At 38.7% G+C, this 19753-nt stretch overlaps 1 protein-coding gene across 1 annotated transcript; it reads left to right on the top strand.

Annotated features, from left to right (window-relative positions):
* Nucleotides 1-10517: 10517 nt before the first annotated feature.
* Nucleotides 10518-17978, top strand: LOC124267317 (excitatory amino acid transporter 3-like). Its single transcript, XM_046702236.1, has 6 exons — nucleotides 10518-10527; nucleotides 11115-11328; nucleotides 12086-12279; nucleotides 15578-15776; nucleotides 16413-16519; nucleotides 17833-17978. The coding sequence occupies exons 1-6, from the start codon at nucleotides 10518-10520 to the stop codon at nucleotides 17976-17978; spliced, it is 870 nt and encodes a 289-aa protein (XP_046558192.1).
* The last annotated feature ends 1775 nt before the right edge of the window (nucleotides 17979-19753 follow it).

Here is a 19753-nt window from a genome sequence, read left to right as displayed (position 1 = left end):
CCCTTACTCTTACATGTGCTTAACAACCTTCCTCTCCCGCACGTTCACAACACATTTGAACAGAGAGAGGATTATTGTTGCAGTTCACTTTGGTTATTGGTCAACCCATCACTATAAGCGACACAGGTTCAGTTGATTCACACTTAATGTAACTACTCGTGGGGCTAGCAATGGTGCTGACATTCGTGGACATACCGGGACAATGTTACGTCGTAATCTTTCGATTGGTCAGAAAGAGCCTATCTCGAGTTATTGATTTACCACAGCACCTGTGCAGTGCGCAACCGTATTTAGGCTTTCCAAACAATATGTTCAACATGTTGATACGTTAGTTGATATACAGAAAAACGATTACTGTATATGTAATACGATACAGTACAACGTATATATGCGCGACAGTTTGATAAATAGCCAGCGAGTATTGCAAATAATGTTCCTTCAAATTAAATTCCACTACAGGTAACAGACGGTGCTGACACATACAGCCACATACACAGTGATGTCCCAGGTTTGTATAAATGTTTCTTTCACAGCATTAAGTAATAAATATAAGGCTATTTTCATTCTCGCCAAATGCGTTGAATTGTGTTCCAGGTACTGGCATTTCTTCGAAGGAACGTATTGCTAATAGCAAACCTCACTTCAGTTACTCTGGGTGTTACAATTAGACTGTAGTGTCGTCCTCTGAACCCGTCTCCTGATGTGGTCACCCTCATTGCTTTTCCTGGGTAGATATTTTTCAGTATGTTAAAGATGCTTATTCTGCCCCTGATGATGACAAGCTTTGTTACCGGTAGTAGAACAGTTCTTTTAGTATGTTCATATCTTCACTACCATTACTTCTCCCAATTAAAAACGAAAATTCTCAAATTTGCTTTGATTTTTTTTCAGAGGAATATTCCTTTTCTTCCTAAAATGGAAATATGATATACATGTTACATTAATAAGTAATTAGTAAACGTCAAAGCCAGAGAATAACCAATCTCGAGTATTAACTGTTAAAGTTTGTGAAAGGCGAAATAGTGGTGCTGCTGGCTGATTGGTTTGTTTTGGCATACACCTTCCATACACAATGTGCCAACACAAGTTCTCCGGTTTCAGGCTGAGATGTTTTCCCTTCCATGCCATCACCTGATAGTACACACATGGAGATTGTGGCAACCTGCAGCTGCTGATGTCGGTGGAAGAGTCTGTGGTTCCACAGGAGAAGTACTTTTGGATACTTTGTCACATAAAAACATCTCAGCCATCCTCGATAATCTCCAGGGTATACGTTACGATCACTCTCCGCTATACCCTGGATGCATCCACGGCTTGGGGCGATGATTTTATTACCTCCCTTTACTGGCTTTTTATCTAGTCAGGTGCCTACGCTGGGAAGTTTTCGCGTCTTAAATTATCTAACCGTTTAAACTTGGCAACACAATTGATGCAGAGGTACTCTGAAAGAAGTAGAAGGAGTTCTTTCATATATTCTTTTTAAAGTTTCAGATCTGTGAATTTGTCTTTATTATTTCCCCAAAAATCTGAGTGGCACTGCGAACAAACCTGTGCAACTGCGACCGCAATCTTTGTTGACACTGGCAAGCTCGGTTGTAACGGCGGCTTAGCTGACTGGCTACTGTGAGAATGCGGAGCCAGCCAAGGAAGGTAATAAAATCATCGCCCCAAGCCGTGGATGCATCCAGGGTATAGTGGAGAGTGATCGTAACGTATACCCTGGAGATTATCGAGGATGCATCTCAGCCTGAAACCGGAGAACTTGTGTTGGCACATTGTGTATGGAAGGTGTATGCCAATACAAACCAATCAGCCAGCAGCACCAGAACTGCAGGATGTGATTGCCTGGACTATGTACTTTTGGAAACCTAGTGCAAAAGAGGTATGGACATGTCTTCAGATTTAGGAGCCAACGCAAACACTTATGACTAATTTTTGGCGTTAACGTTCTGATCCGATGTGTAACATTATTTGATATATCACGTATACGAACCTCTTTGATCAAACAATCTATGTAATGATGTTTACATATAACGGATTTATTCAATTCTGTTTCCTTAACACCTCTGAAGGACATTCTACAGGTTCCTCCCTCTTTTGGCCCATATTTTGTGATATGCTTTGACAGCGTCAGAATCATTTTGAAGTTGTAATTGCAATTGGTAGTAGACTGTTAACGATATTTCGATCCATATTTGAATAGCCTTGTCAACAATCTAGAAGCCACATGTGATTATGATTATGTCTTACTGGCCTGTAGCAAAACAATGAGTCTTCTGCCAAGTCCACGTTCTGCAACGCATTCCTTTAAGTGAACAACCTGGATGGAACTGTGTTCGTTGTGGAAAACATTAGTGTTGGTATTTCCTGAAAAGTAAAATATTTTGACACATTTTTGGAAACTGATTTTTGTCTCAAAATGCTGCTGAAATCAAAACATCAGTTCCCTTGTGCTTTTAAATATTGCGTCCCCAGTGATGCCAGGTTCTTCTGATTGTGCTTCCGCCACCATTTGACCATGCTTAATTGCTCTGCACATTACCAGGTCTTAGAATGTGGCGAACACTCCCAACGGACTTTCTCCCACGTGAAGCTGTTACACAGTGATATAACTAATATATTTATAAAATTGACAGTAAGGTGTCTGTCTCAACAATAGGTCCTGGGTTAGACTCCGTCACCAGCAAGCTGAAGTAACAATATAAAATCAGGATGATATTGACTTTTTGTATCCTGTGATGAAAACAAAACACGCAACAAGTTTACAATTCCAACAATAGTAAATTACACATAGTTTCTGCTTCAACACATAGGAACCTGACTAGTACATGTTTGTTAGCAAGTAAGCTACTGGTTTTCGAAGATTTCTTATTGGTACTAGAAAACGTGAAACTGCTGAATGACCCGATCGCCGCACAGTGTTGCATTATGTCATTACCTATACGGCTTGTGTATGTTAGTAGAGGACACCCGTGCGGATACTAGATCTGCAGACATGGCAATGCATTTGATAGTACATGATAGATTGGCAATGCAGGATCTCTCAATGGTTTTAAAGAGGAGTGAGTGAGTTTAGTTTTACGCCGCACTCAGCAATATTCCAGCTATATGGCGGCGGTCTGTAAATAATCGAGTCTGGACCAGACAATCCAGTGATCAACAGCATGAGCATCGATCTGCGCAATTGGGAACCGATGACATATGTCAACCAAGTCAGCGAGCCTGACCACCCGATCCCGTTAGTCGCCTCTTACGACAAGCATAGTCGCCTTTTGTGGCAAGCATGGGTTGCTGAAGACCTATTCTACCCCGGATCTTCACGGGTCTTTTAAAGAGGAAGATATAAAAATGGATATTTACAGTGATCAGTCTTACATGTGTACTCTGAAATGTAGCTTGATAGTGGTAAGGTTGACAGGTAAGGTTAAGAAAAGTATATTCACAATTTAATGCAAACATTTATAACAAGAAGAAAGACAGAATGTGTTGTGTGATTATATGATGCATACAATTAATAAATAAATATACATAATCATACTTCCATATTTGAATACCTTTAACATATAAGCCAAGCATGAATGTGAAACACACTTAAGACACTACTGACGCTTATACTTGTCGAGGCAGATTCCCTTTGAATGACACTTCACACTGTTTATTATAGGATATTTATATAGTGCACATATCCACGCAACTAGTGCATGCTCAAGGCGCTGGTATATTTTCCCTCGATCATTGGATGTCAATCTCAACGGCACATCGTATTATCAATCTCAACTCCATGGGGAGTATACAAACTCTTACTGACAATAGGCGCACCGAGTTATTGTGGTTTTCTCCTCCTAACGAGGTACCCATTCACAGCTGGGTAGACTAGGACACATAGTCACAGTACTTTGTCCAAGTTCACTACACGTTGCTGTACCCGCAACTAGGTGTTTGCACGTATTCATGTGGCCACCATCTGGTCATTATCTGGTCATTTACCAACGGTAAAGGTTCTTTTAAGTGCACAGGGTTGTGTACTTTACACTAGGGGTTGTGACAACACGGAAAGAGTCTGCCCACAAAGTTGACTCCAAGGTTTTTACACCCGGTCACAGGTGGGCTCGATCCCGGCACCTCATCCTCTCTGGATCACTAGCCTGGCGCCTTAGCCAGCTCGCCCACGGCGCCCCTGTTCACATATATAGACTCTGCCATCGTATGTCCAGGTGGAATAAATCCTCTGCTCCTTCTTCAGATCTCTGGCGAGCTTGAACAAGTGATTTCAGTGCTTTGTCAGATCCTCGTTGATGCAGACATTGTCTCTTTTACCTTTGAGCTTGAACTTGTTCCTGGTCACTTTGTTTCTGTCCCAGTAACTAACAAACTTCACCAGTATGCTCCTGTTCTGTCTTCGCTGTTTCTTACCCACCCGGTGGCACCTGTCAGTATATGTGAGTGACATATCCAAGCACACATCCTTAAGCACATCTTGCTCAATATTTCCGTCGTCCTCTCCCCACTTGGGTTTCTTGATTCCTGATATCCTCAAAGAGTTGACGACTGTACTGTTCTAGTAGCTAGTCAGTCTTGAGGTTGAGTTCGACTCTCAAATCACGTATCTTTTGCTTCAGAGGGGCCAAAAGATCCTGTGTTATCTAGTTCAGTGCTTCCTTAGCGACAGTCACAAACGATTCCCCGAACTTCTGCTGTAGGGCCGGTAACATGAGTGCATTACTCAGTTTCGTAATGATCACATCCATGGAAGCATCACTGATGAAATTGAACAGTGTAGACGGGTAGGTGTGGTCCTGGTTCTGGTCGCCGTGACTTGTCCCGCTCTGTTGTTGTGTGGGGGTCGCCATCTTGGTTTGCGTCGTTGATCTCGGCGTACTGCAAGATCCAAACGAAAACACTTCTGATAAATCAAGCTGCAGTGTCTATTGAACCAGTGGTTTCGCGGACTTCGGTGGCACAGAATCCAGAGAAGAACCAGATGATCTATACTGGACAAAATAAGTTAAGGATCTATATAATTTAATGATTGATATTTTTCAGTGTGACAATGAATAAATAAATCATTATTCATAATTTCAAAAATTACATATATCCTTAACTACTTTTGTCCAGTATAGTATGGTGAACTACCTTCAGTTGTTGGCAATCTATAGCCTGTTTTTCTCCATTGTCTTGTCATTTCTAGCTAAAAACATTTAGATTTAATTGGTAGTTTTAAATGGATATATGTGATACACTAGTAGTTTTACTGTTCTTCGTCAACAGGCTTTTATTTTCTAATTTTATTGATCTATAATACAATTATGAATTGTTTTTCTCACGATATGGCTGAAATATTGCTGATGTAACGATAAATATCTAAACGATCTCTTTATTCTTCTTAAACATGTAACCTTCATGCACTAATATGCCACTTCCACGGGGGTCGGTGGGGTAGCCTTGTGGTTAAAGCGTTCGCTCGTCACACTGAAGACCGGGGTTCGATTCCCCACGTGGGTACAATGTGTGAAGCCCATTTCTGGTGTCCTCCGCCATGATATTGCTAGAATATTGCTAAAAGCGGCGTCAAACTCAACTCACTCACTCACTCTTCCACGGAGGGACGGAATGAAATTACGATCTATCTGTGCGGAAGCAATGATTGCGAATGCATGGTTTAGTAAATGTATCATTATTTTATTTATACTCTTTGTGAAAAATGTTCAATACTTTCCAAAGTATATTCAGTAAGTGGGGAACATGTTTTTAGACTGAAGTAGTGAACTCAAAGTCAATGTATAACGTAAGTGGTGAGATAAATTCACTCGTGCTTAAATAAACTAAACCACAGACTCAAAGCTTAATTGCATCGTGTTCACGCCCCAACGCACATGAACTATGAGTGTTCATACTTGCGTAAACATGAGCTGCAGGCTATACTACTCTTAAGATTATAGATAGCCACGTTTGTGTACATTTATTATGGCACATATGTGAATCAGATATCTTATGCATATTGTGTTATCATTGTTATTACAGGGTGTCTTCTGTCACCACTCTGTGGCCTATGGTTAGTCACGGATGGTAACACCGACATTCCACGGATACAACACATATGACATTCTCATGAAAACGGCTACCAGCAACTCTTCATTCCCTAAGACCACAAACTTAGATTGTAAGCCGCACAAACCGAAGGTAAGTGATCATCAACAGAACGTCTTGAAAGATGACATGACCACGGTACAATCAGAGGAACACTCTGAAGCCCTTCGGAAGTCGTGAACGTTATTTTCCTGAATGAGAGCTAACAAATATTGCCGTATGATGTTTTCGTATTTGTCTGTTGATTTACCCGTCTTGATCACGTTTGTGAAGACATTTGTTTGGCAGGCAAATACCTGATACCACTGAATGTAATGTATGTGTTGATTACTTGAAATGATTAACATATTATCATTCGTAAACACTAAACACTTACACAGCATTGACTGACATAGCAGTAAACACGCCTCTTGCGACACTCATGGGGTGCTGAAGATTTGATTGTTGGTAATCATGTGATGTAATGTAATGTTTGGTAATGTAATTGCCGAACTGGGACTTTAATTAAGCTGTGAATACAGTCTGATGAACAATAGGACTGATCTAGTCCTGTGAAGGACAAGGGAACAGCACATGTTTTGTAAGCAGAGGTTCTACAAGAGCCAGCCTAGACAAACTGTTTCATTCTACAGGTATTTAGGTTTAACATTTGTGCTAAAGCTTGTCTGGAGTAGGACCCAGGCTGTATGACTATATCAAGCCAATAAAACACATTTGGGACTGATCGTTTGAGAATTAGGTACTATTTGGTGAACAAACCATTTCATATTTTTAATTCTTTGGTTACACATATTTTCATCGGGGTTCGATTCCAAACATGGGCACAATGTGTGAAATCCATTATATTGCTGGAATATTGCTAAAAGCGGCGTAAAACCACTCTCACTCTCTCATTTATTATCAAGCAGCATATTTATACCGTACTCATTTATTATCTTGCAACACAGTACTTGATAATTGACACTCGAAAAACACATATATATTTTATTTTCAAGTTTTGTTTCTATGAGTTTAATTAATCAATACTCACTAATGCTGAATGAAAACGTATCTGTTTATAAGAAGAATGCTCGTTTTATTCCCTATTTTAGTACTTGCGCAGTGTTGAAAAACATTAATATTTGTAATATTTGACAAGATCAACATGAACTTTCTGAAAGTAAATGGGAGAACGTGTTTCAAGACACATGCTGCTCAGTTTTTAGACAAGTAAACTACGTACACAATACAAATCATCAACGATTGCCCGTGAAAAGATAATACAAAGATAATCAAATCTTATTCATTTCTAAACCATAAACATATGCCGTTTAGTATGACACTCACTCACTCACTCACTCACTCACCCTGCCAGCCAGCCAGTGACACAATGAGGCCATGCTCTGATATCGACTCTGATATCTGAACCTAGAACACTATTACTTCACAACAACACCTCTAGCAATTTGTAAGAAACCCATCACAATCCTACAGCACACTTCGATTCTCCCTATTTCCACATTTTTCGTGGCATGAAGTCACAATGGAAGACTGCTTAAAGACCATGTTGGCCCATTTATGGTGGTTAACAGTGCATACGAGGAGCTATCAAAAAGTTTTGAGCCTAAAATACTTAGGCAAAAATGAATAAGCTTGAGTACAGAGCAGTCATAAAGTTTTTGTCCTTGAGGGCCACCCAGCGAGGCACATTGAAGAGCGACAGCAGTACGGGACATTTATTGCCACAGAGAATGTTAGTTCACTGAATGTAAATTCAATGAAATGAAACCTCTGTATGCAATACATATTTCCATTACCATATTGACTCCCATAAACACGATGTGGATTTTAGAACATATATCACCGAGGTCCTAAGTATGGCGTGACGTCTTTTAGAGGAAAAACAAAAATAAATAACTTTAAAGGAACTTCAAAGGAAAATGTATATGGCGGAGTTGTAGACCAAACGGACAGTAGCTTGGCTTTTTTTCAGACCCTGTAATTGCTTTGGTATTTTGTTTTTAATATGAAGTAAACCTCCTCACTGAAAATATATACGCGTGATTGTTCAGTTATACAGTGTAGTATACTTGTGTATATCATTTCTAAATGCCATCCAAAGATCTATTATACTTTCATTCCAACTGTGATCTGGGTCTAGTTATCTTAGCTGCGTTTAGGAAGTGATCTCGCAATCTCCATGTTGTTAACTTCATGAAGAAAGTTTCATGCAAATCAGAATAATATGACGGTTTGGTTATCACGTGTGAGGGCATGTGTGTGCATGTTTTTGTGTGTCACTGATACTTTCGTTGCTATTTAAGTAAGATATTAAACAGTCTGTAAGCGCAGGATTCAGTACGACCGCTAAAAGCCACAAGCTTCGAGTCAAACTCTGGCCTATAATTGACACGTCAGAGATGATTACAAATATGCATACCGATAATGGCAAATGTCACGATCGTGCCTCGTCATACATCCTCGACTGGTTTGAAAGAGCTCATCTCCTCATCAAATGTGCAATGCCTACGCAACCGTAAATGGCTTTGCAAACAATATGTTAAACATGTAGATACGTTAATCAATAGGGACAAAACATTCTATTTTATATTCTCAACAAAATTTAATATACACAATATATTTATTGCAGATATGTACAAAATATTCCATTAATGATTGTAGGTGGGAGACAAACACGGCCTCGTACACAGTCATGTCCAAGGTTTGTATACATACTTTCTTCATAGCAAGAATTAAGAGACACAGCAGTTAGTTACCCTCACTGGTAATATCACTGAGAAGATGTATCTTCAAGTAAAATTGTCTGTTTTCAATTGCTTGGTTCCCGAATTGTTTTCCCGAATGTTAAGTTAAGTCAGTATATATACACAAGTAGAAATTATGAAGTTAATAATTCTGTTATTAAACGATTACTCGTACGAAGGAAATATGCGGATAATATATTAAAATTCCCTTTTCTTGTTATTTTACTTTGATGTGTTTGGCATTACTGAAAATATTTAACAGTTACGGTGGGAAAATGAAAACAAACCTATTTGCCAGACATTTGCATTGCATGGCCGAAAAGACATTTTTAATTGTAGCTAAACACGTTGAATTAATAAAAGTCATATGTTCCAGGTACTGGCATGTCTTCGAAAGAACGTATTGCTGATAGCAAACCTCACTTCAGTTACTCTGGGTGTTACAATAGGACTGCTGTGTCGTCCTCTCAACCCCTCTCCTGATGTGGTCAGCCTCATCTCCTTTCCTGGGGAGATATTTTTCAGAATGTTGAAGATGCTGATTCTGCCCCTGATGGTGACAAGCATTGTTACTGGTAATAGAATATTTCTTTTGTTTTTCACATCTCCGCCACCTCCACGTCGTCCACCTGGGCGGTGGGTTAGCCTAATGGTTAAAGCGGCCTCTCGTCATTCATGAAGACCCCGGTTCGATTCCCAACATGGGTAAAATGTGTGAAGCCAATTTCTGATGTGTGTTGCCGTGATATTGCTGGAATACTGCTAAAGCGGAGATAAACCATACTCACTCACTCATTCACTCACTCTCCCACCTAAAGAGGCATTCTAATTCTCAAATGTTTTATCTTTCAATAGAATATGTCTTGTCGTATCATGTATCAGTTTCTGGCAGTTTGTGTCACTGTAAAATAGAGTAACATTATTTCATTAAAAACGGGATGTGAGTTCCCAATATAACCGTTCTGGTAACCAGTAAATATAAATCACCAACGCCTGAGATTAACCAGCTGACCTTATTGGGTGAAGGACAAAATGGCGGTGCAAATGATATTATAAACTCATGGGCAAAAGAAAGTGAACACTTTCTATTTTGAATTTTTGGAAAAGGTGTCCAAGTTAGTAAAATCCTTTTAGGCCGAAAAGGCCAGGTGAGAAGACGACCACGGCCCCCAGCGAATCGACAAGAACTTGAAGACGCTCTCAGGAACGAGTGGAATAGGATTCCGAATGACGTCATTAAGCGGCTGACGACATCGGCGAGTCGGGCGTGTATTGCTGCTAGCGGTGGTCACACTCATTATTCGTGTCTGCGTGACCTGAGACTTGACATGATGGAGGCATTCCATCATTGACTCTTGTTGTCTCTGTGGACTGTGCTATTCCTACCCCTCTGTTCATTACATGACACGCGCTCTTTATCTGTGAGGGGTTTATCATAGACAATGTGGGTGCATTGTCCCAAATGCTGGCTTTATAAAATGTACTATAACTTAAAAACATTGTATGTTTTGCTTTGATCTTATCGATCATTAATAAGGGTGTTCACTTTCTTTCGCCCACTAGTTTATATGGATCATCTGTTTGACTGGCGTTTTAGAAGCTGGTGAGTAAAAAGAAAAGTAGGACGCATATATTATATTATACTGCTGATCATGGCGGTATGCATGAAAATGATTAACGACAAAAATGGATATTGGTAAATAATGCAGTAACAACTGTTCGTGAGGCGGAACAAATATTGAAGTGATCGCTGGGATGCTCTGCTCTGTTTTATGAGTTCATTGTAGGCAAATAGGATGAGATATCCTTGGTCTCTGTTGATTGAGGGTTTGTGTCAGCGGATTTGATCTGCTTTTGCCAGTTGTATTTTTGTGCAGCTCTGTGTTTTTTCGATAATATTTCTACATTGTCCCACTTGATGTAGTCAGGATAGTTGATGATGTCTGACATTTATTGTGTGTCATAATTAATAATGATTAACTACTAAGAACAACGTACCGAAGGATGTTTTTGAATTGTCACATCCTTCCTTGCTTTCTGAATCCAATTCTGAATTAGCCACTATCATGAATATAGTGAGTCCATTCAGAGTTAAGGTGCAGGGACTTGAACTGACAAAAAACAATGGAACGTATATATCATTGGATGATCATATATACCGTTTCAACACAGCCACAAAATAGTGTTTTGAGGCTTCCATTTAGAAATGTTATAATCGCAATTCCCATTTGGTTATTTCTTATTCCTCACAATCGAAGACCTTTCAACCATTACTTCTGACAGGGCTAGCAAACCTTAATGGAAAATCTGCAGGCAAGATCGGCTTGATCACCATCGGCTACTACATCTGCACCACCTTGGTTGCAACCATCGTCGGTATCATCCTCGCCATCTTGATCAGGCCAGGTCATGTGATCAACAATGACGTCATCACAGTCAAGTCTGTAGACGATACCCCATCGCTGTCTGCTAGAGATGTGTTCCTGGATTTAGTTAGGTTGGCATCATCATCATACTGCTATTGCTATTGTTGTTATATACTCAGCAGTAAAAAAAACGTCAGTACGAATTTAAAATTAGATAGGCACTGTAATCAAATTATTACAGAAATGGACATAATAAGCGTACAATATCCTGACACATCAATGAATACCTCAGCACAATTTCAAGACATTACGTGAACATTTGCAGTCCATTCAGACTCTTAACTTCAGTATCTAGTGTGACAACCACGAGCGGCAATAACAGCAGCACAGCGTCTATGTATGGAGTGCACCAATCGATTGATGAAGGCCATTGACACCTGTAACCACACTCTGAGAAAGACCTTGCGCAATAAATCGTCTGTGTTCGGCTTTGGTATGGCAGCGTCCGCCCGGAGAGCGGAAGGTCGCGGGTTCGATCCCCGACCGCAGCATACCAAAAGACGTTAAAATATGGTACTTGTTGGTCCCTGCCTGGCGCTCGGCATTAATGGGTACAACAAGGACTGGTCGGCTCGGAGTCAGTATAATGTGTCTTAGTGGGGTATTCATGCTTCACTGCGGCATGGTATCTCAGTGAGCTAGCACTATAAAACCAGCTTAAGTCTGGGCTAGTAAAAGCAGCCGCACATACACATACACACGCATGCACGTTGTCATATGAGCGAAATATTCTCAAGTACGACGTTAAACCCAATTTCACCTCACCTCACCTAGTAACATTTGATAAAGTGGAACATAGTGATAACAATATATTTTTTTCTGTTCAAGGAATATCTTCCCTGATAATATAGTACAAGCAACATTTGCAATGAGTGGCACCGTGTATGTGAAGCTGGACACACAAACTGCCATCCAAAATGAACATATTAATGGAAAAAACTCAAGCAATAATGATACAGATACCACAGAAGATGAAGCATGGACACCGACTTCCGTCTACAAGCCAGGGATGAACGCGTTAGGTATGATATTACTAAGTTGGTCATTTTCAGCTGTTGTGGTCCAGTTGTGTAGTTTAAATGCAGTAGTGGTTGAATACCACTTTCCCCTTGTTTATCAGGTTTTACAACATTGAGAAATAGTCACATCAAACAAATGTATGTCCACCCAGATAGAAATGAAATTGCAACGTTGCTAAGCAAACCAGAGTACAGTGCAGAATCTATCCATGTCTATGTATTGTGTAATGTTATTCAGAAAAAAATATTACACTGAAGTAAGTGTATGACTTTTATATCAAAATGTACTATATGCCCGTGGAATAAGGAAAAATAATTGAATGAAACATGTTCAACTTGCAATTGTTTCCTTACTGAAAAAAGGGAGGAGGGTCCTATACTTCATATAATTCTCGTGATTCGTTTACAACTTTGCCTACAGGTATATTAAGCTACTTCGTCATTTTTGGAGTTATCCTTGGCCGACTTGGAGACAAGGGAAAGGTCGTCTTGCAGTTCTTCGTAACTCTAAACGATATAACCATTCAAATGGTATGGCTTGTGATGTGGTGAGTGCCCTAATAATGGTCCACAGTCGGGTATGAAAGACACGCAAGTGAATTTGTCTACAACACCTTGAAGTGTTTGGCAGCAAAACTATTGTAACTTCAAACAAATTGCTGTCATTGTTATTTATCTTCCTGATCATATCCCATGTACGCGGTAGCCTCCCCTCCCTCCCCCCCCCCTCTCTCTCTCTCACACACACACACACACTCACACACACAGACTCACTCTCTCTCTCTCTCTCTCTCTCACACACACACACACACACACACAAACACATACCATATTCTTCTATTGTTTTAAAATTGAACAATCATTCTAAAAAAAGCTAACAATAACTTTTAGTTTTTAATTTTATCAGAACATACTTTATTCATTGAAGAAAAGGATTGGGCACAAGTTATATCCAGTTTAATGACGCCCTCTCCCAATATTTACCACAATTATAATTACATGAGAAACAGAGAACATATACATGAGAGATCTTGAGAATATAACAGATCAGAATTAACAGAGGAATCGTTTGCTTTGATTGATGTTATGATGGACATGTTTGAAGGTATTCATATCTTCTTCAGTTGAGAGGTCTGCATTGGCATAGAAATAAGACATATATCTAGTAAATATTTGTTTTGTAAAATATCATCTATGTTAGCTAACAAAGTTTCTCTATGTAATCTATAACAGGGAAAATCCAAGATATAATGATATACATTTTCACAAAGACATCCACAAGACCATGATGGATCGGTTATAATGTTGATTCTATACAAATCATAGTTGAGCGTACCTACATTGTATCTTAACCTTGTGTGTAAAATATTTAGCTTACGTATACCAGATGAAAAGTATGATGGGACACTATTACGCATTGTTGTAATATTTGTTTTAAATAATGAAATGGAGTCACAGTTTCTTACAGTTAATTGGAGATTGTTCCAGGCGTTTAAAGTCGACGGAATAAATGAAGAGGCTGAATATTTTAGTTTTGTATTGGGCACAGTATAACTTCAGCATTACGTAAGTTATAATGAGTCCTTTTTCCTACAACACTAGTTGGTAACAATTCATTTTAAAAAGACGGGGCGATATCATGTTTAATCTTATAAAACAAGCTTCATTTACGCTTCTTTCTTCTCTCTGATAACAAATCCCGTCCAGTCTCGTAATAAAGAACTCCTCTCGGCTTGTATTTGGGGAGGCCAGTTACTTTACGAGCTGCCTCAAGCTGTAGTCTTTCCAACTTGTTCGAATCTTCAATCAGACACCCTTCCCATACCTCACATGCATATTCAAAATGTGGCCTTACAAACACTGTCTAAATTCTTGATAACGTTTTCCTATTCAATGTATATTTAAATTTTCTAAAGGCACCGATCACTCTAGAGGTTTTTTCCACAATATTTCCGATAAGACCAACTGCCATTTGAAGAAAAAGTTAATCCCAAATGTTTGTGAAAATAAACAATAGCTATACAATCTCCATCAAAATATTGTTTTAATAGGTTGGCCACTATCTTGTAAAGAAAATATCACAGCTTCAGTTTTGTCAGGATTATATTTATTCAGCCATTCCTTTGCCCAACTACTCAATAAGGTCAAATTATCATTCATATTTTTTCCATTAAGTATTCATCTTTTGAAATAGCCCCAAGCGCCATATCATCAGCAAACCGCCTGGTTAAACAATAGAGTATATCGGCTATTTCATTGACGTAAACAATGAACAAAACAGGATCGAGTACTGAACCTTGTGGAACTCCAGCTTTTAACATTCTCGGCGTGGATATAGTTCCATTAACAAATAGTGATATATTACGATTGCTTACATAACTTTTAAACCAATTGAGTAACTTTCCTTTAACACCATACATTTCTAACTTTAGCATAAGCCTTTTGTGCCCCACTCTATCAAACCCTTTAGATCCATCGCAAAATACCATGCAGTGGTTTTCCTTGTTGTCAAGGGATATACAAATTTGATTATAAATTTCAATCAGTTGATGAGCAGTTGAATGGCCTATTTGGAATCCACATTGATACTTATATAATAACTTATTGTCTAAAAAATAGTTATAAACATGTAAAAAAAATGGTCTCTCAAACAACTTTCCACCACAACTAATAAGCGATAACAACAACTGAGGGACATATTGAATAATAAACACAGTACAGGACTAATAGAGTTGACCGTTTTCTTAAGCAATTGATGACTGATTCTGTCGGGTCCAGCAGCTTTCTTTATAGGCAAGCATTTAATATCAGATATTTCATTACTGATAAAGTTATCTTTTCCAAAAACGCGTCAGTGCGTTTGTCAAACTGGGGCAGGTCTAAATTCTCATCTTCTTCTAAATTGCATATAGATTCAAAATATTCATTCAACATATTAGCCTTTGCCAAGTCAGAGAACGCTGACGGACCCTCTTCATTGCCATTTCTCTTTAGAGCGGGAATGTAGGAAGCGGAAGCGGAATCGGACTTTTTAACTATGTTTCTTAAGAGTTTCCAATATGAAGATTTATTTTCAGCATAAAGCTCAAAAGTGAATTCATCGTCAATTATTCTGAGAAAAGGTTTTGATTGTAACCAAACATACATACATAACTAACTATACGTTGGTAGTGAAACCAACAAGCTCAATTCATACGAGTTCCTGCTTTAACTGCAATTTGAGTAGAGCGCGTGTGTCAACGTCATTTCTATCATATATTTTGCAGGTATTCACCAGTGGGGATAATGTTTCTGATAATAGGGAAGGTGTTATCCGTGGAGGATCTGACAAGCACGACCCAACAGCTTGCCATCTATTTAACCACCATCATTGCTGGCACCAGTCTCCATGTTCTGATACTCTTACCTCTGTTGTATTTTGCTTTAACTAAGAAGAACCCGTTCAGAATCATCAGAGGAGTAACACAGGCGATCGTCACGGCTCTTGCAATTGCTTCCAGGTAAATAACCAAGGCTATGCTAATGTAGTCTGTCTCGCAGTCCCTCGTCATTTTCCCTTCGAACCAACCCTATCCTATTAATCCAAAAGCTCAAATGAAGCAAGTTCAGATATTTTCTCTCCCTTCTCACTAGGCCTTCTTTCAAATTTAAGTATTTGAATAATTGTTGTTCGTTTCTATCATAATTAAGTAGGTTTAGAAGGCTGAGTCTTAGTCCATATGACAAGCCATAACATTTTTTTTAACTGCATTAACTTGAACTTTGATTTTTGTGTTTACAAACTGATAATTATAACATATATTTCCTGAAGACTTTTCACCGAATACTGACCTCTGACTATATCTGTCTTTTGGTATATCCCATGGTCCTTATCTTGTTTCACTCGTGAAGATTCTGGTTAGAATTTATCTTCAACAACCCATAATGACTATCGTAAGGTGCGACGCACCGGATCAGGTGGTCAAGCTCGCTAACCTGGTTGATACATGTCATCGTAGATCGATGCTCACGATGTCAATCACTGGACTGTCTGGTCCAGACTCAATTATGTACTGACCGCTGTTATATCACTGGAACATTGCAATAGTGCGGCGTTAAACAACAAACCAGTGAACTTTATTTTGTTTCACATTCAGCTCTGCCACACTGCCAGTAACTATCCGATGCTGCGAAGAGAACCTGAAGATGAACAATGCCATCACTCGCTTCGTACTACCTCTTGGGGCAACGATCAACATGGATGGTACGGCAATCTTTTATGTGGTATCAGCAATCTACGTCGCCCAGATGCATGCGATATCCCTGCATTTCTTCGAGATGATTCTTCTAAGGTAAAACAGCAACTCAGCGAAACATACAAATATCTATGGCTTGAAAAGGAATTGTTATATTAGCTTCATATATATATAGTATTTGTTGTTTGACCATGTACATGGCATATATTCATTTTGTGAATTGCGTAGTGTAAACACAGCATAAACTTTCCAATTACGCTCCAGAAATAATTTGCCGATGCATGTGCAAACTGTAAAGGATTATCTATTGTTAAGACCCTTGAAGATCCGGGAAATGATCTTTAGTAACCCATAAGAGGCGACTTACGGGATCGGGTGTTCAGGCACGCTGACAAATGACATCCTATCCCAACTGCGTAGATCGATGCTCGTGCTGTTGATCACTTGATTGTCTGGTCCAGATTCGATTATTTACAGACCGCCGCCATATAGCTGGAATATTGTTGAGTGCAGCCTACAACTAAACTCACTCACCATTTACAGTTTAACTATACCTTTTCAAATTAAGTTCTGATTTTGGAGTTGAAATGGAATATGATAACAGTTTTATGTACAACTACAGAGTTGTTCCCCTTGGTTCAAATGATTCAAAATGAATGTTCAAAGCACCTTCAAGATTCATCAGTCTGCATCAATCGGCGTTTTGCTCTTGCTGTACATTTGGAGGTCTTTGTTCTGAAAATCCTGTGAATATTTAGAAACAGAATTTGCAAATAGTGATCATTTTATGTGTGATGTTTGCTCTAAATAGAATTGACACTTTTCATCTGATTTCAAATTATATTTGGTGGATCTATACTGATAATTTTCAACTCTATTTCAAATATCATTTTACATCCGTAAAATAATAATAATGTACATTTAGATGTTTAGTAATACATCATCATAGTCACAATTCTTGTTATTTCTCGAGGATTCCGGATTAACCATCAACCTACATACTATGTCCTCTAGGTGGTTAATTGGATTCACTGTTTCATCCTATATCGATGTTTTGGCTCGTTACTCTTTCACTTGTCTGCCGGTTACACATTATTTACAGGAGGTCTACAGCTAGAATATAAGTGTGTGTCACTGATAAAAGATGGGGTTGCCACTATGTAGGTTTTGAAATATATGGTTTCTTTGTTGCAATTTTTAAACATTCATATTTGGTGAAATGCTCAAGATACGAAAAATACCATTCACTAGCTCAACAAAACTGGGTATAACGGCGATTGTTTCAGTCTGTGTACAGTGTTGACAAGTGTGGGTGCTGCAGGAATTCCAAACGCTGCTATTGTGACATTGATGGTCATCCTGTCTTCTGTCGGTCTGCCAATTGAGAGCATCTCTATCCTGCTTGCGGTGGATTGGTTCTTGTACGTATCATACAACCCAGGACCTTTCCTGGTGTGTACGTTCTAAATGATTGGTTTATGGAACTAATCACTCAAAACGATTTAAAAGGAATGTAAACAGTCCATTCGTGACCAACTCGTGTTATTCCGGGACAAGCCGAATAACGACTCGTGCCCCTCTGGGAGGATTTCATATTGGCGCATGAACATCAGAACTACTTTAAAGAGGAACGATAACTCAATTCTTGTTTGATTCCAATGGTACTTAATATCATCGATGTAATCATACATTATATTGCCGTTTATGTTTTTAAAGAATTAAACCTTTTTGATACAACTAAAAGAAGGAAAAAAACTTATTTATTACAGACTTATTCTGACGTAATTATTACCTGATGTTCACATTATATTTCCAATTATATTTCTGGTTTGCTTATCACAAATGGGATTTGTTTTATTAAATATGTAAATAAAATTTATAAAAGCTACATTAAATCCGAAAGCAGAAACTCAAAATTGACTTTAAAATATTTCTCAAACTGAACATTCGTGTAACCTTGCTGTCATACCCCAGGTGGAATTTTAAATGAATTCGCTGAAAAATATATGAATGACCAAAAACAAAGTCAGACTGAAATATTCCCAGAGATTTGAAATATATGCCCAATGTTAAAGATTAAAGATGATTAGTTACATGCAGATATATGTCTAATATTATTGTTTGGAAACTCGTAGCGATTTATAATTACATTTCCTAAAGTTGTTGGAAGCGCACGTAAAATCTCCATAGCAAGCCCGCAAGATCGTCAGAAATACCCTTAGTTGGACCCATGAGAGTCGTTATGTCAACGAACGCACGTGTGTGTATTTGAAAATCTCACCGTCAATTGCATGATTCTTATCAAAACTTCATTATAGGCAGCAAAATCCTGTTAGCTACGTTCTTTGTACTTTCAATATGACGATATATATTTTTCATGATTTTTTAAACAAAGACTAATGCCATAAACGATTTAAGTACTCGGGATTATTTTTATCAAAGCACCGCAGTCATTTACGCGCGTTCTGATTGGTTTGTCGTATTTTCGCACGTAACAAGCATCGATAGGGGGACGAGACGGTTTCTTTTGGTCGTCACTTAAATTATGGTTGTTTTGAGTGATTCAAGCAGTGACTGAAACAGACAAATGGAGTGTAGGCATTCATATGAAAGAAGGTAACAAGGTGTTCGGTAATTATATAACGGAAGGAAATCTCAGGAATGTTTACTCACAAGGTAATGATTTTGTCAGAAATAGCCAAAAGAGGATGGATAAAGAAGTACAAAATACCGATAAAAACCTGGCTGTGTTAACAACAAATACCTAAATGTCAGGTTTCTTCTGAGAAAAAACTCTCCTGAAGAGGCGGTTCCCAAAGTAAACAATATCATCTGCACGAGAGTCTCTAGAGTTCATAAAATCTTAAAATAATGTTAAAAATACTTCAGATTGAAGAATCGTCATGAACCCTAACGCATTCTTCTGAAACACATTTTCAATAAAAAAAACAGCATCTACCACTGACGTGTACCTAATTTCAAGCATCATATACTCTACAGGGGCCGGGTACGCACAGTCGTAAACATCGTTGGGGATTGCTTGACAGCCGCTATGTTGGATCACTTCTTTCCTCAAGCCGACGTTGACGTTGAAGTTGAGATGGGGCCAGAAATGTCCCTTTGTACCTCTACAGATGAACATAACACGGAAGAACTAGTATAATATGTCTTCTCTGTTTAGCAGGTATATTAGTTCTTATTCCGTAATGATTGTATCTAACCATATGTATGGTTTAAGATCC

Source organism: Haliotis rubra, unplaced genomic scaffold (assembly GCF_003918875.1).
Source record: "Haliotis rubra isolate DU_JTF1 unplaced genomic scaffold, ASM391887v1 Scf130, whole genome shotgun sequence".
Lineage (NCBI taxonomy): Eukaryota > Metazoa > Mollusca > Gastropoda > Lepetellida > Haliotidae > Haliotis > Haliotis rubra.
Note: the sequence above shows the minus strand (reverse complement) of the source record. Positions and strands in the feature narration are given on the sequence as shown.

Excerpts from the sequence above, each read along its gene's own strand:
- LOC124267317 (XM_046702236.1), top strand. Across the intron at positions 11,329-12,085 it reads GTGTTCCTGGATTTAGTTAG|GAATATCTTCCCTGATAATA; the intron begins GTTGGCATCATC and ends TTTCTGTTCAAG. Across the intron at positions 12,280-15,577 it reads GCCAGGGATGAACGCGTTAG|GGAAGGTGTTATCCGTGGAG; the intron begins GTATGATATTAC and ends TTCTGATAATAG.